Source organism: Stegostoma tigrinum, chromosome 34 (assembly GCF_030684315.1).
Source record: "Stegostoma tigrinum isolate sSteTig4 chromosome 34, sSteTig4.hap1, whole genome shotgun sequence".
Lineage (NCBI taxonomy): Eukaryota > Metazoa > Chordata > Chondrichthyes > Orectolobiformes > Stegostomatidae > Stegostoma > Stegostoma tigrinum.
In genome coordinates, this window is record NC_081387.1 from 14,401,677 (window position 1) to 14,426,098 (window position 24,422).

General features: G+C 49.4%; 1 protein-coding gene across 1 annotated transcript; it reads right to left on the reverse strand.

The window, feature by feature from the left end:
* Nucleotides 1–309: 309 nt before the first annotated feature.
* Nucleotides 310–23,313, reverse strand: LOC125446306 (E3 ubiquitin-protein ligase TRIM39-like). Its single transcript, XM_059639533.1, has 6 exons — nt 22,739–23,313; nt 16,223–16,318; nt 14,776–15,003; nt 10,858–10,880; nt 8,282–8,397; nt 310–1,335 (listed from the first exon to the last, which is right to left on the reverse strand). The coding sequence occupies exons 1-6, from the start codon at nt 23,117–23,119 to the stop codon at nt 791–793; spliced, it is 1,389 nt and encodes a 462-aa protein (XP_059495516.1). The 5' UTR covers nt 23,120–23,313; the 3' UTR covers nt 310–790.
* Between the last annotated feature and the right edge of the window lie 1,109 nt (nt 23,314–24,422).

The following is a 24,422-nucleotide window of genomic DNA, read 5'->3' on the forward strand; positions in this document are numbered from 1 at the left end:
GGGGGGGGGGGGGGAGGGGGGGGAGGAGGGGAGGGGGGGGAGGTGGGGAGGAGGTGGGGAGGGGGGGAGGGGGGGGAGGGGGGAGGAGGGGAGGGGGAGGGCAGGGGAGGGGGGAGGAGAGGGGGAGGGCAGGGGAGGGGGAGGAGAGGGGGAGGGGGAGGAGAGGGGGAGGGGGAGGAGAGGGGGGAGAGGGGGAGGGGGAGGAGAGGGGGAGGGGGGGAGGAGAGGAGGGGAGGGGGGAGGAGAGGAGGAGAGGGGGAGGGGAGGAGAGGAGGGGAGGGGGGGAGAGGAGAGGAGGGGAGGGGGGAGAGGAGAGGGGGGGAGTGGGGGGAGGTGGAGAACATAGAACATAGAACATTACAGCAACAGTACAGGCCCTTCGGCCCTCGATGTTGTGCCGACCTGTCATACCGATCTCAAGCCCATCTAACCTACACTATTCCATGTACGTCCATATGCTTATCCAATGACGACTTAAATGTACCTAAAGTTGGCGAATCTACTACCGTTGCAGGCAAAGCGTTCCATTCCCTTACTACTCTCTGAGAGGAGGGAGAAGAAGGCAGAGAAGGCACCAGAGAGAGAGAGAGACAGAAACAGACTAACAGGATGAAGGCGGGGAGAAAGGAGAAAGAAAGAGACAGGGAGGGGGAGATAAAGACACAGAGATGAAGAGAGACAGAAGGGCAGAGGCAGACAGGAAAGAAGTGCGTGTGTGTGTGCAGGGTGGGGGGGGGAAGGGGGAGAATTAGAAAGAGGACAACAGGGTGACCGTCAGTCCTTGCCCCCTTCATGTGCTGCACAGAGCCAGAGTCTCCCAGCGCTCAGAGCGGGCGACGCTCAGGGTTTCGCCGGACGATGGCGGCACGAAGCAGGGGTGAAGGCGCTCGGAGCTCTTGCTGGGCACAGTGAAGATGTGGGACATGTCCCGGGCATCGTAGAAGGAGAGGTAGCCACTGTCGAGGTTGAGGAAGACTCCGATGAGCTGCGGCTTGCTGCTGGCGGCCAGGGTGTGCAGCGGGTAGAAGCACTCGAACGCCCCGTTGTGGAAGGTCAGCGGCCAGTTGCCGGCCTGAGGTGCCAGGGCCAGTCGGCCGCGTTCTAGCGCCGAGCGGCTGCCCACCCCCACTGCCCAGCCCTCCCCCGCCACCGACACCTCCCAGTAGTGGCAGCCCCTGCTGAAGCCCTGCGCCGCCAACGCGCACGGCTCCAGGCTGAGCCGGCTACACACGACCTGCGACAGCTGGGGCGTTTTCAGCCGCACCGAGCTCCCGTCTGCCGAGATCTCCAGGTTCGGGTGGGCGCTCTCTGCATCCAGGCTGAGGGTGGACGGCACTGCGGGACGGAGAGCGGGAGAGACAGAGACTGTTAGTTCCGCAGCCGCTGGGCTGGCTATCATGCACGATGCAGAGTCGCGACCCACACTCACACGCAGTACAGCCTTTTGTACAGAGTTGACGTTCTGCCCTTCACAGGAGTGTCATCAACAAATACGTCAACACTGATCCAGCTCTTTGCTCACCGGACCCCCGCCCAACCCCAACACATCCCCCGCTTTCCTTCCTCTCATCTTTCTATCCCCTCCACCTACCTTTCCCACTCCTCCACCGATATCCCCCTCCAATCTCCTCTCCTTTTCCTCCCTCTCCCTCACACCTTCCGCTCTCTTCTCCCTCTCTTGACCTTCACTCCCCTCCTGTTCCCTCTCCCTCTCCCTCTCTTGACCTTCCACTCCTCCCCGTTCCCTCTCCCTCACTCAACCTTCCACTCCCCCCACCGTTCCCTCTCTCAACCTTCCACTCCCCCCCGTTCCCTCTCTCAACCTTCCACTCCTCCCCCGTTCCCTCTCCTGACCTTCCACTCCCCCCGTTCCCTCTCCCTCTCTCAACCTTCCACTCCTCCCCCATTCCCTCTCTCGACCTTCCACTCCCCGTCCCGTTCCCTTTCTCTCTCTTGATCTTCCACTACCCCCCCGTTCCCTCTCCCTCTCTCAACCTTCCACTCCTCCCCCGTTCCCTCTCTCGACCTTCCACTCCCCGCCCTGTTCCCTTTCCCTCTTTCGACCTTCCACTACCGCACCCCCCCGTCTCCCTCTCCCTCTCTCGACCTTCCCCTCCTCATCTCTATCTCTTTCAACCCTCCCCTGTCTCTCTATCTCAACCATCCCCTTCACCTCATCTCTCTTTATCCTCCTCATCTGTATTCACTGTCTCAGAGTGGGACCAACATGGTTTCTCCAGGAAATGGCTTCCGAGAAGGGTCTGACCTCAAGGGGCTTGTACGGACGGGTAGAGTGATTAAAATCGGTGAACGCGCTCAAGGCTGGATATGGAAGAGCACAGAGATCTCACAGACAGGGAAGGCAGTGAGGCAGGAGGATGTCACAGAGACGGGGAGGCAGGTGGCTGCAGAGATAGGGAGGGGTGTGGACGATGTTGAAGGTTACACAGATGTGGAGCTGTGTAGCACTGCAGGTGGTTTCTTTATAAATGATTTCATGGGTATGGGCCTCAATGGTTAGGCCACAGTCAATGACAGTGTGTGTCTGGAATCTCTGATAGGCCAGATTAGGGAAGGATGGCAGATTTCCTTCTCCCAAGGATATTAACGAACTGGATTGTCACTTTAAAAAAACACTATCTTTAGTACTAAGCTCACATTTAGTTCCATGTCTTATTCAATTCAAATTTCGCCAGGATTCGAACCACGCACCCCAGAACATTACTCTGGGCATCTGGATTACTGGTTGAGTGACGCTATCGTTATGTCATAAGATAAGGAGCAATGCAAGTCTGGAAGAGGTGTGGACAAGGAAGGGTTTGGGACTGGAGGAGGTTATGTACAATGCGTGAACAGATGAGGTAGTAGAAGTAGGCACGAGAAGTAGGGGAGGCGATGGCCTAGTGATATTATCGCTGGACTGTTAATCCGGAGACCCAGGTGAAGGCCTGGGGACCTGGGTTCAAATTCCACCACGGCATTGGAATCCAATAAAAATATGGAATTAAGAGGCTAATGGGGACCATTGCTGGTTATCGGGGGGAAAACCCATTTGGTTCACTCACATCCTTTGGGGAAGTAAACCACTGTCCTTACCTGGTCTAGCCTAAATGTACCTCCAGACCTGCAGCAATTTCCATGAATCAATAAATAAAAAGTAGGCCGCTCGGCCCTTCAAGACCGTTCTGTCATTTAAGCTGATCTCACTGTAACTTCAAATCAACATACTCGCCTCTTTTATTTCCTTGCATGCCAGGAGTATATCTACCTCCCACAATGTGCCTGCACTGGCTCTTCTAACGAATGTCACTATGGACTGCCATTCTCCTGTTCTTACCCCATATCCCTGCACACTATTTTGATCCAAATAATCATCCAATGCCTCCTGAATGTCTCAACTGGGCTTGCCCCACCACATGGAGTGCAATGCACTCCGGACCTGAGCTACTTGCTGAGTGACAAAAGAAAAATTTCTCTTATCACACTTGCATGTGTTGTAAATCTATAGCCCTGCTGTTCTTCTCCAAGGAAAGTAGCTTCTCTCCATCTGCTGTATCCATCCCGCATCTCATTCTGAAAACCTCTATTGGCTGCCTTTTCCCTGAGGAGAACAATCTCAGCTTCTTCAGCTGATCCTCGGTGACTGAGATTTCTACAACTCTGGAACCACTTTTGTATTCAGTTCAATGCCTTTGCATGCTTCTTATAATGTGGCACCATCAGGGAAAGAATCTCCCATCTGTGCCAAAAAGTTGTGACCACCGGTTCTACTTTCTTCTCCCAAGAGGAAGCATCTGTTTCACATCTATCCCACCAACTACTCCTCAGGATCAAAAGTGTCTCAATTAAGGTGCCCTTTCCTCTGCTAGACTCCAGTGGGTAGGAATCCGGCCTCTCCTCGTAAGATAACGTGGCCTGTCCATGAATTAGTCTTATAAAAGGTTTCTTAAATGTTGACACCAATATTGTACATATCACCCCGACATGTGGAGTTACTAATGCCCTGTACAAATGAAGCAAAATCTTCCGAGCATTCTCAATTCCCCTCACAATAAGCTCTAACTATCCATTACCTCTCCTCATTACTTGCTGTTCCTGTGTTCTAACCTTTTGCAATTCATGCACTAGGTCACTCAGATTCTTCTGCATCTCACAGAATTCCCACGGTGCAGAAAGAGGCCATTCAGCCCATCGAGTCCACATGAACCCTCCGAACAGCATCACACCCAGATCTACCCTAACCCTGAAACCCTTCATTTCTCATGGCTAATCCACCTAGCCTGCATGCCATGGGCAATCCACCTAGCCTGCACACCATGGGCAATCCACCGTGCCTGCATGCCATAGGCAATCCAGCTAGCCTGCACGCCATGGCCAATCCACCCAGTCTGCACGCCATGGCCAATCCACCGACCTGCACGCCATGGCCAATCCATCTAGCTTGCATGCCATGGCCAATCCACCTAGGCTGCACGTATTGGACAATCCACCTAGCCTGCACGCCATGGACAATCCACCTAGCCTGCACGCCATGGCTAATCCACCTAGCCTGCACACTATGGGCAATCATACTAGCCTGCACGCCATGGCTAGACCACCTAGCTGGCACGCCATGGCTAATCCACTTAGCCTGCACGCCATGGGCAATCCAACTAGCCTGCACGCCATGGGCAATCCACCATGACTGCATGCCATGGCTAATCCACCTAGCCTGCACGCCATGGCTAATCCACCTAGCCTGCACACCATGGGCAATCCACCGAGCCTGCACGCCATGCCTAATCCACCTAGCTTGCACGCCATGCCTAATCCACCTCGCCTGCACGCCATGACTAATCCACCTCACCTGCATGCCATGGCCAATCCACCTAGCCTGCACGCCATGGCCAATCCACCTAGCCTGCACGCCATGGCCAATCCACCTAGCCTGCATGCCATGGCCAATCCACCTAGCCTGCACGCCATGGCCAATCCACCTAGCCTGCACGCCATGGCTAATCCACCTCGCCTGCACGCCATGGGCAATCCACCTAGCCTGCACGCCATGGGCAATCCACCTAGCCTGCACGCCATGGGCAATCCACCTAGCCTGCACGCCATGGGCAATTCCCCCAGCCTGCACACCATGGGCAATCCACCGAGCCTGCACGCCATGCCTAATCCACCTAGATTGCACGCCATGGCTAATCCACCTTGCCTGCACGCCATGGCTAATCCACCTCACCTGCATGCCATGGCCAATCCACCTAGCCTGCACGCCATGGGCAATCCACCTAGCCTGCACGCCATAGCCAATGCACATAGCCTGCACGCCATGGCTCAACCACATAGCCTTCATGCCATGGCTAATCCACCTAGCCTGCATGACATGGCTAATCCACCTAGCCTGCATGACATGGCTAATCCACGTAGCCTGCACGCCATGGACAATCCACCTAGCCTGCCCGCCGTGGCTAATCCACTTAGCCTGCACGCCGTGGCTAATCCACCTAGCCTGCACGCCATGGCTATTCCACCTAGCCTGCACGCCATGGCTCATCCACCTAGCCTGCACACCATGGCTCATCCACCTAGCCTGCACACCATGGCTCATCCACCTAGCCTGCACACCATGGCTCATCCACCTAGCCTGCACACCATGGGCAATCCACCTAGCCTGCACACCATGGGCAATCCACCTAGCCTGCACACCATGGGCAATCCACCTAGCCTGCACACCATGGGCAATCCACCTAGCCTGCACACCATGGGCAATCCACCTAGCCTGCACACCATGGGCAATCCACCTAGCCTGCACACCATGGGCAATCCACCTAGCCTGCACACCATGGGCAATCCACCTAGCCTGCACACCATGGGCAATCCACCTAGCCTGCACACCATGGGCAATCCACCTAGCCTGCACACCATGGGCAATCCACCTAGCCTGCACACCATGGGCAATCCACCTAGCCTGCACACCATGGGCAACCCACCTAGTCTGCACACCATGGCTAATCCACCTAGCCTGCACACCATGGGCAATCCACCTAGCCTGCACACCATGGGCAACCCACCTAGTCTGCACACCATAGCTAATCCACCTAGCCTGCACGCCATGGCTAATCCACCTAGCCTGCACGCCATGGGCAATCCACCTAGCCTGCATGCCATGGCCAATTCCCCCAGCCTGCACACCATTGGCAATCCACCTAGCCTGCACGCCATAGCCAATGCACATAGCCTGCACGCCATGGCTCATCCACATAGCCTTCATGCCATGGCTAATCCACCTAGCCTGCATGACATGGCTAATCCACCTAGCCTGCATGACATGGCTAATCCACCTAGCCTGCACGCCGTGGCTAATCCACCTAGCCTGCACGCCGTGGCTATTCCACCTAGCCTGCACGCCATGGCTATTCCACCTAGCCTGCACGCCGTGGCTATTCCACCTAGCCTGCACACCATGGCTAATCCACCTAGCCTGCACACCATGGGCAATCCACCTAGCCTGCACACCATGGGCAATCCACCTAGCCTGCACACCATGGGCAACCCACCTAGTCTGCACACCATGGCTAATCCACCTAGTCTGCACACCATGGCTAATCCACCTAGCCTGCACACCATGGGCAATCCACCTAGCCTGCACACCATGGGCAACCCACCTAGTCTGCACACCATGGGCAACCCACCTAGTCTGCACACCATAGCTAATCCACCTAGCCTGCACGCCATGGCTAATCCACCTAGCCTGCACGCCATGGGCAGTCCACCTAGCCTGCATGCCATGGCTATTCCACCTAGCCTGCACACCATGGCTAATCCACCTAGCCTGCACACCATGGGCAATCCACCTAGCCTGCACACCATGGGCAATCCACCTAGCCTGCACACCATGGGCAATCCACCTAGCCTGCACACCATGGGCAATCCACCTAGTCTGCACACCATGGCTAATCCACCTAGCCTGCACGCCATGGGCAGACCACCTAGCCTGCACGCCATGGGCAGACCACCTAGCCTGCACGCCATGGGCAGACCACCTAGCCTGCACACCATGGCTAGTCCACCTAGCCTGCACTCCATGGCTAATCCACCTAGCCTGCACTCCATGGCTAATCCACCTAGCCTGCACGCCATGGCTAATCCACCCGGCCTGCACGCCATGGCTAGTCCACCTAGCCTGCACACCAAGGCTAATCCACCTAGCCTGCACACCATGGGCAGTTCACCTAGCCTGCATGCCACGGCTAATCCACCTAGCCTGCACGCCATGGGCAATCCATCCAGCCTGCACGCCATGGGCAATCCACCTAGCCTGCACGCCATGGCTAATCCACCCAGCCTGCACGCCATGGCTAATCCACCTAGCCTGCACGCCATGGCTAATCCACCCAGCCTGCACGCCATGGCTAATCCACCCAGCCTGCACGCCATGGCTAATCCACCCAGCCTGCACGCCATGGCTAATCCACCCAGCCTGCACGCCATGGCTAATCCACCCAGCCTGCACGCCATGGCTAATCCACCCAGCCTGCACGCCATGGCTAATCCACCCAGCCTTCACGCCATGGCTAATCCACCCAGCCTGCACGCCATGGCTAATCCACCCAGCCTGCACGCCATGGCTAATCCACCCAGCCTGCACGCCATGGCTAATCCACCCAGCCTGCACGCCATGGCTAATCCACCCAGCCTGCACGCCATGGCTAATCCACCTAGCCTGCACGCCATGGCTAATCCACCTAGCCTGCACGCCATGGCTAATCCACCTAGCCTGCACACCATGGGCAATCCACCTAGCCTGCACATCTGTTGGATTGCAGGAGAGAACCACAGCGCCTGGAGGAAACCCACGCAGACACAGGGAGAATGTGCAAACTCCGCACAGACAGTCACTTGAGGATGGAATTGCACCTGGGTTCCGGTGTTATCATCAAATACTTACTTTTAAATAAATAATTTCCTGTCAAAGATGACAATTTCACATTGTTCCACATTATATTTGCCAGATCTTTGCCCACTCTAAAACTGTCTCAATATCCCTTTTGTAGCCTCATTATGTCCTCTCCATAACTTACATTCCTACCAATGTTTATGTCATCAATAAATTTAGGTACTATACCTTCCATCCCTTCATCCAAATCATTGATATACATGTAGAAGGTTTGACGCCCCAGCACCATTCCTTGTGGCAGACCACTCGTTACCCCATTCCTCCCCATAAACAACTATCATCCACAAACAGAAGTAAAATTGCGAGACTTACATCAGCTTCCACTCATACATCACCTACCTGTGTCCACAAACTTCCTCAGATTTTTCCACACTTTATATTCTGTGGGTCCTGCAAACTTCCCAAACGGCACCTTGTGCATTATCAGGACTGGGGTGGGCAGAGTGTGGGCCAGTCTATAAGACATGTCAGCAAATGGGTTAATATTGTGAAGGATCAGACCAGACCTCTCAAAATTTTGAAGATGGTCAGACCCTAACTTTTTCCTATTTTTAAAGGTGAACATAAGGTGTTGCATTTTGGGTGCAATTCGATTGGTCAAACTACTAGATTTAAAACACTTATCGTTAAAAATACAGCAAAAGAAAGAAAGAATTGGAATAACTTAACTCTCTTGGGAAACCTTAACAGAATAACAGACACAGTAACCATTGCTAATTAACTGTTCCCATATCGCAATATCCCATTAACACACCCTCGGCAAAAGGCACATTCCGAACAGGTTGTCTCATGTGCAACTCCTAAACCAAGAAGAGAATCTCTAACTTTTGGCCATAATCTAGCGAGGAGAAAAACAAATAGCTTTCTCTTCTTCAAAACTCCCAGCAATGACTGCTGAAAGCTAAATCTAAAATCCCTTGAGGTGTGGGAGCTTGACCACACTCATTCAGGCTGTTTCTATTGTTCCAACTTCTTTAAGGAAAAAGAGAGCCTGCGGCCTCACAAGCTGTTTACTTTCTTACAGGCGGCTCGTTGCCTCTCACTCAATCTCTCCCTTAATAGTAACTATGACAAAAAGCTTTTAAACCCATCATTACCACCAAGGTGACAAAGTAGTCGATGCAGTTCCATAGTTCTGGTGACTCGGGTTCAAATCCCAACACAGAAGCCTGCTCTGTTGTTTGCTGACTTGGCTGAATGAGACTATTTACCCATCACCACGCCTCAGGATTAAGGGATGCCAGTTTAAGGCTAAAATGAGGAGGAATTTCTTCTCTCAGAGGGTTGAATGGCTTTGGTACACCTTGCCTCAGAGAGCTGTGCACGCAGAGACCTTATGTATATTGCTTGCTGATCAGTTGGGGAATCAAGTTTATCTTTTTATTCATTGATGGAATGAGGATGCTGCCAGCTAGGTCAGCAGTGACATCCCATCTCAGAGGGATGTTATGAGTTAGCCACAGCACTGTGGGTCTGCAGTCACATATAGTCTAGACTAGGTAAGGACGGCAGTTTCCTTCCCCCAATGGGCATCGGCGAATCATATGGGGTTTTCCCCTCAACGTTTGTGGACATCATCAGACTCATAATTCCAGATTTTTACTGAATTCAAATTCTACACCTTCCGTGGCGGGATTCGAACCCAAGTCCCCAGAACATTACCTGGGTCTGTGAATTAACAGTCGAGTGATAATACTGCGAGGCCATTGCCTCACCACTTATGAGGAAAGTGGACATGAAGAGTGTTGAATCAGCCATGATCCTATTGAATAGCAGAGCAGACTTGAGGGGCCTAAAGGCCTACTGCTGTTGCTATTTCTCATGGTCAGAGTTCATGCTGGCTCTCCGAGCAATCAGAGTGATCCTGCCTTTGCTTAATTTATCCAACTCCTCCTGATTTGTGGTCTTGGTCTTACTTCTCTCCATTGACGCCCAAACCTAACGCGGGCATGTCCCCCTTCCGAGCCTGTGTTCAGTGTTGTGTTTTTACTGCAGCTGCCGTCTGGCAAAACATTGCCCGCTCCTGCATGTCCGTGCGCCTCTCCCACACTCTTAGGTGTGAAACAGCCCGTCTTCTGACAGACAGCCCAGAAAATCTAACTTATCTGTTGCAGCTTATCTGCTCTCCATTTCAGCCCCACTTCAGCAGTGGGTCTCCTTCCCCCAACAACTCACTGGGGCATTTTCAGTGGCCCCCCGTCGACCCAAACCACCCAGAAGGAGAAGGCTTGCAGGTTGACAGACCAAAGACTTCACAAGATTCCCAAAGTAGGCCTGTTAAAATGGCCCTTTCATGGACCAGCTCTTCCATTACCCTTTCAAGATCAGAAACTTCATTGCAGCAAACAGCGTTGCTTCATGCCACCTTCTGCTTGCATTGCCAAAGCTGATGATCAATGATTCTGCCAGTGGAACGGGATTTTCCTTATTCCCTCCCACATACAGTCGGAGAGATGTACAGCACGGAAACAGGCCCTTCGGTCCAAATTGTCTGTGCTGCCCAGATATCCTGAATTCATCCAGTCCCATTTGCCAGCATGTGGCCCTTTTCCCTCTAAACCCTCCCCATTCATTACCCATTCAAATGCCTTTTAAATGTTGTCATTGTGCCAGCCTCCACCACAAATTCTGACAGCTCATCCCATGCACCCTCCGCGTACACCTTGTTATCTCAGATTCTCCAGCATTGGCAGTTCCTACTATCTCTTTGCTTTCGTACTTTATTCGTACAATCAAACGATCATATTGGGTCATCTTAGGCAGGCTCCTTGACTCCATTTCCACCACCTTAAAGATCTTTGTATACATATCTCTCCCGGGTCTCTCTATTCCTGCACCTCTTGAACATTTTACCATTTAGTTCACATTGTCTTTCCAAGTTGTGTCATGTTTGTCTGTATTTAATTTCATCTCACCTTGCTTGTATGTCCTTTACACCCTGGAAAATAGAGAAGCGAAAGTCCTTTGTTAGTGCCACTGAACTGTGGGCAAAAGGGCATTTTGAAAAAGGAAGAAGATTCAGTTAAAATAAAACAAAGAACTGCGGACATTGGAGATCTGAACCAGAACAGAAATTGCTGAATTTAAAAAAAAAAGACTCAGCTGCTCTGGCAACATCCGTGGGAAGAAAACAGCGAATTCCAACGAAGAGTCACTGGACTCGAAATGTTAACTCTGCTCCCTTCTGCAGATGCTGCCAGAGCTACTGAGTTTCTCCAGCAACTACTGTTGTTGGACAAGATGCAATGTTGTACCCATTAACGTTCACTAAACCTTCTGCCATTAAAACCAGGCCGCCTTAAATCACTTGTGTAGTCAAGGTGGTGAGTGTTGGAGGTGTAGTCACTGTTGTAACATAGCAGCCAATTGATACGCAACAAACTCTAACACACCAATAATTCATGTCTTTTCTGGTACCGTCTGAAGGGTAAGTAGGGCACCAGGCATATCTTTATTGCCCTCCTTTGTAGCTATGCCTTAGTTCAGGTCTTTAACTATAACAGCTCTTAAGACAAATGCGGAGAGGTTGGCCAGGGGAACACCATCACCTGCAAGTTCCCTTCCAAGCCCTTCTCTGTCCTCCCTTGGAAATATGTCACCGTTCTGTCGCTGTCACTGGATCAACTCCTAGAATTCCCTCTCTAAAGGCACTGGAGGTCTACCTACAGTGCATGGACTGCAGCAGCTCAAGAAGGCAACTCACCGCCACCATCTCAACTGGCAGCCAGGGACGGGCAATGAATGCTGCCCCAAACAGTGATGTCCACATCCCACATGTCATGAGAGAATATCACAAAAAAAAACTTAAAAGTTGCCTGGCTTGGTTATATGCCCAGATAGATTAGCCAAGAAGACCTGCCCCAGTCAATCCACATTGACTATGCTTCATAAAACCCTGTTTTTGTTTCAAACTAATCTCTCTGACTCTCAAGATGGTTTCTATTATCCGGTCTGTCCACAGATGTCAGGTCTCTAATGGTTTGCAGGGTTTCATAACTCACTTCTGCAATGCCAGTCACAGCCCAGTGAGCAACTCTTCTGTCTCTGACCTAGGAGGTCGTGGGTTCAAGTCTCGCTCCAAAGACCTGAACACAACAATTGCCTGAGGGAGTGCTGTACTTCAGCTGCCAATTGAATAAGGCATCAAACCGAGGCTCAAGAGATTCAACATCTGAATTTCAAAGAAGGGCAAGAGAGTTTTTAACCATTGAACCCTTGACTTGTTCCAACCATTTTCACAAAAAAAAATCATCTGATCATTCTCACGTTGCTGTAAAGCTTGCAGGTTATCCCCTGTAATAACGTGTCTGAACTGACGACGCCATCCACACACACACACACACACACACACACACACACACACACATCAGGGCAATAATTGCTGACCTAGCCAGCGATCCCATAAACTTATAAAAAAGAAAAATCACAATTGTCCATTTATGAGTTAGCTAAATACTTTTTTGATCTGAGTAGATTTTGCAAAAGGTCCCTTTGCACTTAATTATTTTAAGTGCCTTTGGGAAGAGCTACAAAAAAACACCATCAGCAGAGGATCATGCCAATTAATCCACAGGATTATTCAGGTAATAGGACAGAAACACACCATCAAACACTTAAATGTCCATTTTAATGCTGCATTTGAGCTTCTTCCCTAATACTCTGTCATTGTAACCATGTTTTTCCTCCTCCCTCACACACAGTGACCTTTTCCCTGAATGCTTTGCATGGTTCACAATCACTTTCCCAATTCGGCAGCATGGTCTACATTCTCACTCCTCTTTGGAACTTACATAGGGCCCATTATTTTGCTTTTATCTTTAAACAAGTTCCGCAGAACTGAACAGTTTGGCTCCCCCTGCCCTGCCCTGTGCCTCCTCACATGGATCGGTGACCGGTTTTATTTGATAAAATAAGCCCTGTGAAGCTTTCCCGTGACATTAAAGTTGCCACACAGACTCAAGTTGTAGCGCACGGTGTGTGCATACACGTCATCCCGAGGCATAGGGGGTTTACAGCACGGAAACAGGCCTTTCGGACCAACATGCCCAGGCCGCCCAGTTTTCACAATTAATCTAGTCCCATTTACCTGCAAATCCCTCCACACCAGCCCCATCCACGTACCTGTCCAATTATTACTTAAATGACAAAATTGTACTCGCCTCCGCTACCACCTCTGACAGCCTGTTCCAGACACTCAACAAACGGTGTGTGAAAAAAATTGCCCTTCTGTACGCTTTTGTATCTCTCCACTCTCACCTTAAAACTATGCCCTCTCGTTTTAGACTCCGCCACCATTAGGAAAAGCTATCTCTCTGATCTATGTCTCTCATGATTTTATAGACCTGTGTAAGGTCATCCCTCAGACTACTATGCGCCAGATGTCACTAGAACCTAGCAACAAGACCTGGTTGTGCTTTCCTGCCAGCAACAGCCCCTCTCTCTCAATCTCTTCTCCTTAAAGTTCTCCCTGCAGTTTCTAAATGGAGAAAGTCTTTGGAAATCTCAACGACAAAGCTAACACGGGAGTCCTCTTAAGGTTAACATGCAGAGCTATTTGGCAGTTAGGAAGGTAAATGCAACGTTGGCATTCACATCTAGAGCAGAGAAGTATTGCTGAAGCTGTAGATGGCTCTGGTGAGATCGCATTTGGTATATTGTGAGCAGTTTTGGGTCCCGTTCCTAAGGAAGGATGTGCTGGACTTAGAGGGGTTCCAGGGGAAATTTACAAGAATGATCCTGGGGCTGAAGGGTTTGTTATATGAGGACTCTGGGTCTGTATTTCACAGAGTTTAGAAGGATTGGGGGCTCAGGGGAGGTGGGATCTCATTGAAACGTACAGAATATCTGGATAGAGTGGATTTGGAGAAGATGTTCCCACGAGTAGGAGCGGGGCCCAAGAGCAGGGCCTCACAGTGAAGGATGACCCTTTAGAGCTGAGATGAGGAGGAATTTCTTCAGCCAGAGGATGGTGAATCTGTGGAGCTCATTGCTGCAGAGGGCTGTGGAGTCCAAGTCGTTGAGTGTCTTTAAGACAGAGATAGGTTCTTGATTAGTAAGGGGATCGTGAGTTATGGGTAGAAGGCAGGAGAATGGGGGAGACAGAGAAACATATCAGTCATGATCGAACAGTGGGGCAGACTCAATGGGCCGAATGGCATAATTGCCTTCCTATATCTGAAGTCTTACGGTCCCTAAGCATTGGAGAAAGACCCTCCTTCTCCAATCTCCTCAGGATACTTCAGTGAGGTCATTGCTTGTTCCTCTAAACTCCAACAGATATTGGCCCAATCTGATCAACTTCTCCTCATAAAAGAAGCTTTGTGTGGAAGAGGTTTCTACTGATTCCAAAACCGGTGAATTCTTTGTTTTTTCCAAGAGAAAGAGACAGCTGGGCCATGTATGCTATTACATGCAACCTGGTCTCCCTAACAATCGTGCAGCCACTAATACTAGCCACTAAGCGGCCAGAAACCCAGATGGGCTGGTCCAGAGGGGACAGAATGCCGACATAGAGGTGGGGACAGCCAATGGGCAGATCCAAACTCAGAGGGCAGGAATTTTAAAAATGGAGGGAACATTGGATTGGGAGCCAGCACAGGTCAGTGAGTGCTGGCAGGGCAGTTTGGGAAGATGAGGTTGACTGGTGGAGCAAGGTGTGCGTTGGGATAGCCAGACTTAAATGCAGCTGAAAAGGTATGGAGGAGAGTCATAGCAGTTGATCAGCCGAGGAAAGGTACCCAGATGTCAGCAAAGGAGAAGCTTAAGAGGGATGGGGGTGGAGGGGGGAATCCATCCATTCTGGATTTCCCTTAGGAAGCCCCAACGGACTGTACCTTCAGGTCGAGGATGCCATCCTGCATCTGCCTCTCGACTTCCTGGATGCTGCTCTGCAGTACCCTCAGTTCCTGGAACACCTCCTCAGTCATGTTCTGCAGCTTGCGGCTGGAATCGCGCTCCTCCTGCCGAACCTGTTGGATCAGGCTGCTCTCCTCATCGTTCAAGTAGACGTGCAGTTTACGAAATGAGTTCTTGATCTGGCTCTCTGTCTGCCGCGCCCAGTCCTGCAGCACACACCGACAATTGGTCACATTTAAAAGGAATTAATGGACTTCCTTCTGACCGACGTCTGCTCTTAAAACACTTCTCCCTCCCTGGCCAGCTCTCAGAGAGCAGCGGACAATTTTGAACATTGGTCGGTGATGGGTGATGTTGAATGGTCACTTGACTCACACAACAGCCAGGAACAGCAGACTATCCAAGTCAACTCATTATAAATAGCTAATGTCATTATCTCACTTTGCAATTCCCTCAGTACTGGCCCTCTGACAGTGCGGCACTCCCTCAGCACTGACCCTCTGACAGTGCGGCCCTCCCTCAGTACTGACCCTCTGACAGTGCGGCGCTCCCTCAGTACTGACTCTCTGACAGTGTGCTCACCCTGTTATAAGAAGGACATTATTAAGCCGGACAGGGTTCGGAAGAGATTTACCAGGATGTTGCCAGCAATGGAAGACTTAAGTTGTAAAGAATGGCTGGGACTCTTTTTCCACTGGAGCATCGGAGGTCGAGAGGTAACCTTATACACAGATTTATAAAACCATGTGGAGTACAGACAGAGTGAATTGGAGGTGTCCTTTCCCTCGGATGCACGATTTCAAGAGTAGGGGACATATTTTTAAAGCGAGAGGAGTGAGATTTTAAACAAAGACACAAAGGGCAAGTTTTTTTTACACAGAGGGTGTTTTGTGTGTGAAACAAACTTCCTGAAGGAGTGGTGGATGTGGGTACAGTTACAATGTTTAAAGGACACTCAGATAAGGACATGAATAGGAAAGGTTTGGAGGGATACAGACCAGGAGCAGGCAGGTGGGACAAATTTAGGCTGGGATTACATTCGGCACAGACTGTTTGGACCAAAGGGTCTGTTCCAATGCTGTATGACTCTATCTAGTCTTGGGTGCCACACTTCAGAAAGGATGTGAACACATTGAATCGAGTGCACAAGAGGTTAATGACTGTACATACATATCGATGGATCTAGGGTTGAGGAATTTTGGGTACGGAGATAACTTGGAGAAGTCGAGACTGTTTACCTTGGAAAAAGGCTGAGAGGATGTCTGATCAAAGTTCTGTCTTCGAGATCAGGAGAGATCAAAGAGGGCGAAAATGTTCACATTCACGAGAGGATCGGTAAGCTGGCTCAGAATTAAAGTAAGTAGTAACAGAAGCGATATCAGGGCTCCCTCTTCTGATGCCTGACTGCATTGTACATTCAGTTACCTGTAATCTTGCCATGTACTTCTCCGATTTAATTTTCAATGCTTCGCATTTGCTTTTTCTGTCCTGAAGTGACTTCAGCGTATTTTCTATTTCCTCCTAAAATCAAAGGAAAAGAGTGGTTTAATCACTGGTCACATTCCATGCGATGACTTCAAATAATTCCAAAAAAAAATCTGACCCCAGGAGCAGGAGTAAACCATTCAGCCCCACTTCTTCCCTGCTGTTATTAGACTTCTGAAAAGCCCTCTCAAATTTCAGATCTAATGCTGGTCTTGCTTATTGTGCACCTTCTTTGCAGCCATAACTCTGTATTCCTCACTCTGTTCTATCACCCTGTGATCTTTGTGTCTTTATACGTTAAGATGTGCCTGTACTGTACACAAAATAAAACTTTTCACTGTATTTGGGTACAAGAAACAATAGCAAATCAAATCAATTATGAGTCTGTTAATCCTTCTCTGAACTACCTTCAATGCATATAATACTTCCCCCTAAATAAGGTGAACAATACCGTACACAGTACTGTAGATTGTACACAGTCCCCTCCTGATAATTGATAACATTCCATGAGCTTTCCTAATGACTTTCTGTCGCTGCACACTAACCTTCTGCAGTTCATCCACCAGGTTTCCTTCTGTATCTCGAGGTAATATACCAACGTTTTGGCATTATAATCCTTTTTTATTCTTTCTGCTAAATGGACAGCTTTACATTTTCTTGCATTGTATTTCATTTGCCACATTCATTCGTTTAACTGATCAGCATCTGTTTGTAACCTTTTGATGTCTTTTTCGTAATTTTCTTTCCTTTTGTGTCATCAGCAGTTATGGTGGCCCTACCTTCTGATCTCTCATCCAATGAGTGAGGTCTCAGCATTGATCCCTGTGGCATACACTCATTTCATCTTGCCAACCTGAAAAAGGTCCATTTGCAGCCACTCTCTGTTTCCCGTCAGGCTGCTAATCTTCTATCCATGCCAATATGCTACCCCCTACTAAGGTCGCACCTTACTTCAAATGCCTTTTCGAAATCAAAGTACGGTATATTCACTGGGTCTCCCTTATCCACAGCATAGGATTTTCCATAAAGAACTCCAGGGGATTGGTCAATCCTGATTTCTCTTTGAAAAAGCCACGTTTAACTTGGCTAACTTATTTGACCTTACCAAACTGACCCTCTGTGACTTCTTTAATCATAGCTTCCAACACTTTCCATCTGACAGATGTTAAGCAAACTGGCCCGTAGTCTTCTGCTTTCTGCTTTCCTCCCTTTAGGAAAAATTGAATTACATGCCAGAGGAAGTGGTGGAGGTGGGGACAGAGTATAACTTTTAAAAGGCATCAGGATGGGTACAGAAAGAGGAAGGGTTTGGAGGGGTATAGGCCAAATGCTGGCAAATGACATTGGATTAATTTAGGATGTCTGGCAGCATGGACAGGTTGGACCGGAGGGTCTGATTCTGTGCTGAGCAACTCTACGACTCTATTCACTATCTTCCAGTCTAACTGGACAATTCCCGAATGACAAGAGTTTTAGAAAATTGAAAATGGAAATGGAAGCCAATGAATCAGTTATCTCACTAGCCACCTTTTTTTCTCACAAATGGGAAGCACGTGGCTCGGTGGTTAGCACTGCTGCCTCACAGTGCCAGGGACCTGGGTTCGATTCCACCATCAGGTGGCCGTCTGTGTGGAGTTTGCACATTCTCCCCGTGTCTGTGCGGGTTTTGTCTCACAGTCCAAAGACATGCAGGTTAGGTGGATTGGCCATGGGGAATGCAAGGTTACAGATACAGGATAGGGGCCTGGGTCTGAGTGGGATGCTCTTTGGAGAATCAGGATGGGCCTAGTGGCCTGCTTCCCCACTGTAGGGATTTGATCCTATTCTGTTCTAAAGCTGAGGCACCCTGTTCAAAAAAATTGCTATTGCATTTATTCAACAACAAATACATTCACAGTATCACGATCATCCCAGTAATAGATGTCAGCTGCAAAATCAAGTTTATTAAATAAAGACATTCAAACCATTAGGATTCTGTTTATTGTACAGTCTTTCCTTGACAACTAGGCTCAGAATTTCAAGTTTTGTTTGTTACCCATGTTGTGCAATGCACAGAATAATAAATCCACAGCGGTTGCCAACGTTCATTTCAAACGTGACACTCTGCTGGCCTTCTAAACAAATTGTGTTTATCTAGCGCCTTTAACATTATTTAAAAAACTTCCCAAAGCACTTTACAGCAGCACTGTGAGACCAGGCCACATGAGCAGATATTTCCAGAGTTTGTTAGAAATGGTGGGGGGGGGGGCGGAGTGGTGCTGTTAGGGAGGGCAGAAACCTGGCTACGTCAGATGGGAGAGTTCCAATGAGTGACGACAGTCAGAGGCTGTTGAGCAAGGAGAGGAGTGGAAGAGGTTAAAGAAAAAGGCAGCATGAGTGAATGCTTTGCCACAAGTAGTAGAGCAGAGAGAAAGACACACACACACACACACACACACACACACACACACACACACACACAGACACACACACACACAGACACACACACACACAGACACACACACACACACACAGACACACACACACACACAGACACACACACAGACACACACAGTGAATTGCGGAGAGACACAGGCACAAACACGTAGAGATGGAGAGATACAGACACAGCGATAGACCGACAAAATAAAGAGAAAGAAGGACTGAAAGACCACATTAGAGGCATTTAAACAGTCCTTGGATAAGCATATGGATAATGAAGGGATAGTGTAGGGGTAGGGGCTTACATTAGTTCACAGGTCAGCGCAACATTGAGGGCCGAAGGGCCTGTTCTCCGCTGTATTGTTCGATGTTCTATGTTCTAAATCATGAAAGAGACGGACAGCCAGAGATACAGAGGGAGATAGATATACAGAGATAGAGAAAGTGAGAGACAGATAATAAGAAACAGGCAGACATAGACAGTGAATGATAGTAAAAGAGACAGAGATAGTGATACAGAGACAGAGACACAGGTAGAGTCAGTGAGAGGGAGACATGCACAGAAACATAGAGAGTGGGAGATACTGATAGGGAGACAGAGGCAGATAGTGCGAAAGGAGGGACCATACATACAGAGACACAGAGTGAGAAACACACGGATACTGACAGAAAAGACAGACAACAGAATCGGGCAGGCAGAGAAGCAGAGGAAGAGGGCTGCAGAGAAAATTGCACATGAGAGATGGAAATGTGGTGTAGAAACCCCATCCTATTGACATTACTCAGGGTAACTTTCAAACAAGGAGCTCTATGTTTAACCCACGCACTCTATGAGTGTATTTCTGCTCAACCTGACAAAAGTGATGATACTTCTGGGAAAGTGGTTAACCAGCTGTCAGGCACTGTGCGCAGTTCTGAGTTGATTCTGTATAAACGTAAATCGAGATTTCTTACTGGTACAAATTCACCAGGCAATCAACCCATAGGCAGAGAAGGCTGAAGTATAACAATAGAAATTGAAGAAAAAAAATTAAAATTAACGTTTCAGGTCTGGAACTGGAGTGCTATGAGTGAGGGTCACAGGACCTGAGACGTTTACATTTTCTTCACAGTTACTGCCAGACCTGCTGAGCTTTTCCAGCAACTCCTGTTTTTGTTCCTGATTTACAGCAGCTGCTGTGCTTTCGGTTTTTATGAGTAATTGAAAGACTGGGAGACATGCATTTGGGTGGAAGCACAGATATGGATGCAAGCGATTGTCGAGATGAACTGAATCACACTTAGACATAAAGACTGCATGGGGGGTGGGGTCGGTGTTGAAATATTACAAACAGGCAAGATCTCAGAACACAGTGAGAAATGTTCACAAACCTAGGGAAGCTGGAGTCCATTTCAAGCTTTCAAATCTGTTTTAGTGTTTAATGAAGTGTTGTTTAGTCTGTACCCCAGACCCACATATCCAGCTTTGATCTTTATCTTGGGACACACTTACCAATTATCATTTGACCTATAGCTCACGGACCCTGCCCTCCCCCCCGACTTGGCATTCAGTATAGGAAGGAGTTCCTGATTTCTAGTGACCATTTTGCGAACAACTTTGTTTTTAGAAGTTCCTATCTTCGAAACATGGTCTGAGCCCCAAAATACATGAATGTAAAATTAGATTTTATTAAAGTGGATGCTAATGCCAGACAGTATTTTCTGTTGCATACCAACCTATCTCACCTTGTCCCAGCTGCTTCTCCTTCCATTCCCTTCTCCTGCATATGGTTCAATTCACACAACCATACTTGGGCTAAAAGAGCTCACTCAAAAACAAAGGACAAAATCGGTTCTGTGGTAGGAGAGTGGTGATGCAGGGTTGTTTTTTTTTTCCAGACTGGAGGCTTGTGGCTAGCGGTGTTCCACAGGGAATGATCCACCTTTGTTTGTCATTTATATAAATGATTTGGATGAGAATATTGGTGGCATGGTTAGTAAGTTTGTGGATCTCACCAAAACTTATGGTATAGTGGACTGCGAAGAAGGTTATCGAAGATTACAAAGACATCGCAATTGGTTGGGTCAATGGGCTGGGGAGTGGGAAATTAAGAAGGCATTTGGCACACTCGCCTTCATTGCCCAGACCTTTTAGAATAGGAGGATGGGACGTCATGTTGAGGCTATAAGGACATCGGTGAGGCCTCTTCTTGAGTACTGTGCACAATTCTGGTCACCCTGTTACAGGAAGGACATTATTAAAACGGAGAGGGTTCAGAAAAGACTTTCCAGGATGTTGTCGGGAATGGAGGTTTGACTTATCAAAATAGACTGGAAAGGCGTCATTGGAGCATAGGAAGTTGAGGGGTGATGTTACTGAGGTTCATAAAATCAGGAGGAGGTATGTGCAATTTTCTCTGCAGCCCTAAAGTGGGTGAGTTCAAAACTAGGGGGCATATTTTTAAGGCGAGAGGAGAAAGATTTAACATGGACATTTGGGGCAGAGAGTGGTTCACATGTGGCATGAGCTACCAGAGGAACTGTTGGATGTAGGTGCAGTTACAATATTTAAAAAATGTTTGGGTAAGTACATGAAAATAAAATAAATAGGAAAGGTTTGGAGGGATATGGGCTACAAGCAGGCAGGTGGGAACATGGTTGACGTGGACTAGTTGTACCAAAGGGTCTATTTCTGTGCTATCTCTACAACATGTTGCTTTAAGTAGGTGCCCTTGAATTCTGGGGGAAAAAAAAGTAAAAGGTGATCTCCTGATGGATATAGTAAGAACTGCTGATGCTGGAATCAAAGAAAACACAATGATGACTCCTGGAAACTGGAGGAGCAGCACCTCATGTTCTGCCTCGGGAGCCTACAACCCAATGGTCTCAATGTCATTTTCACCACTTTCAAAATTTCGCCACCCTCAGCCTCATCCCATGACCAACCCTCCCTCCTTAACCTGACACAATCTGTCCATGTTCTCTCCCACCTATCCGCCCATCCCACCTCACTGACCAATCCCGATCAGTGCCTATCTGCACTCACCTATCACCATCCCACCCACCTTCCCCGGACCCACCCCTCCTCTCTATTTATTTCAAAGCCCCCTTCCCTCTTTCTGAAGAAGGGTCCTCACCCAAAACTCAGTTTTTCTGCTTCTCTGCTGCTGCTGCCTGTCCTGCTACGTTCCTCCAGCTGCACAGTATTATCTCCAAATGGAGGTGTTTTTGATGATCAAAGCAATTGATACGAGTAGATTAAGGGATAGGATTTCCTCTGATGAAATCAGTTGTATTTTTCAAAGAATCTGAAAATCTCTCAAATTGGCCCTGCTAAAAAAAGTGGAATCTTGAAAGCGTTAACGCTAAGAGGATGGAGCGGAGGGAGGCGAGGGACAGAGAGAGGGATGGTCCCAGGGACAAAGGCTTAACATATGAGGAACGTATGAGGTTGCTGGATCTATACTGATTGGAGTTTAGAAGGCTGAGAGGGGACCTAATTGGGGGGGGGGTCGATGGAGGGGATGAGAGGGGTAGACGGACAGGGTGAAGGTGGGGAGAGACGGGGGTAGACTGAGGGGCAATGGGGGTAGACGGAGGGGAAGAATGGGGTATGGGGTAGCTGGATGGGGTGGGTAGACAGAGTGGGAGAGGGGAGATGGGGAGGGGTGAAGGGGGAGATGGGGGGGGACAGTGAAGGGTGTGGAAGCTAGTGGAGATGGAGGGGGTGAGGGGGGGTGACAGGGAGGTGTGGAAGCTGGTGGAGATGGAGGGGGTGAAGAGGGGAGGATGGTGGAGATGGAGGGGGTGAAGGGGCGAGATGGTGGAGATGGAGGGGTGAGGGGGGAGATGGGGGAAGACAGGGAGGGGTGTGGAAGGTGGTGGAGATGGAGGGGGGGTGAGGGGGGCTGGTAGATGCCGTAAAGCAGCAAACTCTTATTCCTCTTCAATCTTGCTTCCTCTTAAAAGACGTCGACATATCGAGTACATCTGACTGTGGGACAGAATAGTGAGGGTCTACTTCCCAGGTGGGTGTCCCAGCCACCAACACCTCACCTTGTAGCGGGCCTTAGCGTCGGTGATGCCCAGCACCGTGTGTCCCTGGTGGCGAGGCGAGTCCCTGCACTGATAGCACAGCAGCTGCTGGTCGTCGCAACAGTAGAGACTCTTCTCCAGATGGTGGGCAGCGCAGAGCTGCACGTCCTCACGCTGGCGGAGCGAGTCGAGGACCCCGGCCAGGGCCCGGTTCCTCAGCAGCTGGGCGGACGGGCAGACCTTGCGGCACAGCGGGCAGATGTTGCGCCGCTGCTGGCCCCAGAACTGGAGCACGCAGCGACGGCAAAAGGTGTGCTCACAGCGGGTCAGCACCGGGTCCTGGAACAGGTCCAGGCACACCGAGCATGTTAGCTCAGCTTTGATGCCCGAGCTGGAAGCCATGGAGAAGCGGAGCTGTGTGTGTGCGTATGTGGAGGATCAGCAGGCGTGTGGTTCCTGCCCCTGTTGCTCCCATTTGCCTGTAGGCTCCACCTGGATGTTAAGTTTCGGTTTCCATTTCTTGATTGAAGCTTCAAGCGGAAGGTCAGAACTGAAACTTCAGTCAGCTCCAGCATTTTCCACATTTCGCACTCCGGTCCCCGCCTCCCACCTTTAACCGTACACGTGATATTTCTGGAGAGGCGTGTGGGCCATCTGCCCTTTCCTTTAAATGCATTCACCCGCCCCTCCCGGTGACTGATCTCTCTGCTGAGTGAAAATGCCCTTTGCTTTTTATCTTATCCGAGACCCTCGTAATCACAGTCATGGAGATGGAGGCAGACCCTTCGCTCCAGCTTGTCCACGTCGACCAGATATCGGATATTAACCCAGTCCCATTTGCCAGCATTTGGCCCATACCCCCTAAACCCTTCCTGTTCATGTACCCATTCCTCTTAAATGTTGCAATTGTACCAGACTCCACCACTTCCTTTGGCAGCTCATTCCAGACACTCACCACCCTCTGCATGAAAAACTTTCCCCTTTTAAATTTCCCTCTAGTTTTGTACTCCCTCTAACTGGAGAGAACATCTTGACTATTTCACCCCATCCATGCCCCTCATGATCTGATAAACCTCTATAAGGTCACCCCTCAGCCACTCATGCTCCAGGGAAAATAGCCCCAGCCTATTCAGCCTCTCCCTGTAGCTCAAAAAAGCTGCCCACCCTGGCAACATGCTTGTAAATCTTTCCTGAGCTCTTTCAAATTTAACAACATCTTTTCTGTAGTGGGGAGACCGGAATCATTTTTGTGCCCCTTTCGTACCCTTATCTAACCAACAAATGCCCAAGCCACTTGGTATCCAGAGTCATCTAGACTCAAAACGTTAGCTCGCTTTCTCTCCACGGATGCTGCCCGACCCGCTGTGATCTCCAGCAATTTTTGTTTTCAGTACAGATTCCAGCATCTGTGGTAATTTGCTTCTCCAAAGATTTCTTGGCAGATTACCTATGATACCAGTTTGCAGCCGTATGTTTGATCCTTAAGTAATGTTAACATATAAACATAGAAGATAGGAGCAGGAGGAGGCCATTCAGCCTTTCAAGCCTCCCCCACTATTTATCACCATCGTGGCTGATTGTCCAACTCAACAGCCTAATCCTGCTTTCTCCCCATAACCTTTGACCCCATTCACCCCAAGTGCTACATCTCATTGTCTCTTGAGCACATTCAATGTTTTGGCATCAACTACCTCCTGTGGTAATG

What these genes read in the sequence shown, in the direction of transcription:
- LOC125446306 (XM_059639533.1), bottom strand. Translation starts at nt 23,119, where the DNA reads ATGGCTTCCAGCTCGGGCATCAAAGCTGAGCTAACATGCTCGGTGTGC. An exon ending in ACGCTAAGGCCCGCTACAAG is followed by an intron (nt 16,319 to 22,738) that starts GTGAGGTGTTGG and finishes CTTTGATTTTAG; the next exon opens with GAGGAAATAGAAAATACGCT. An exon ending in GTAAAGGACATACAAGCAAG is followed by an intron (nt 8,398 to 10,857) that starts GTGAGATGAAAT and finishes CATGTCTTATAG; the next exon opens with ACTGGCCCACACTCTGCCCA.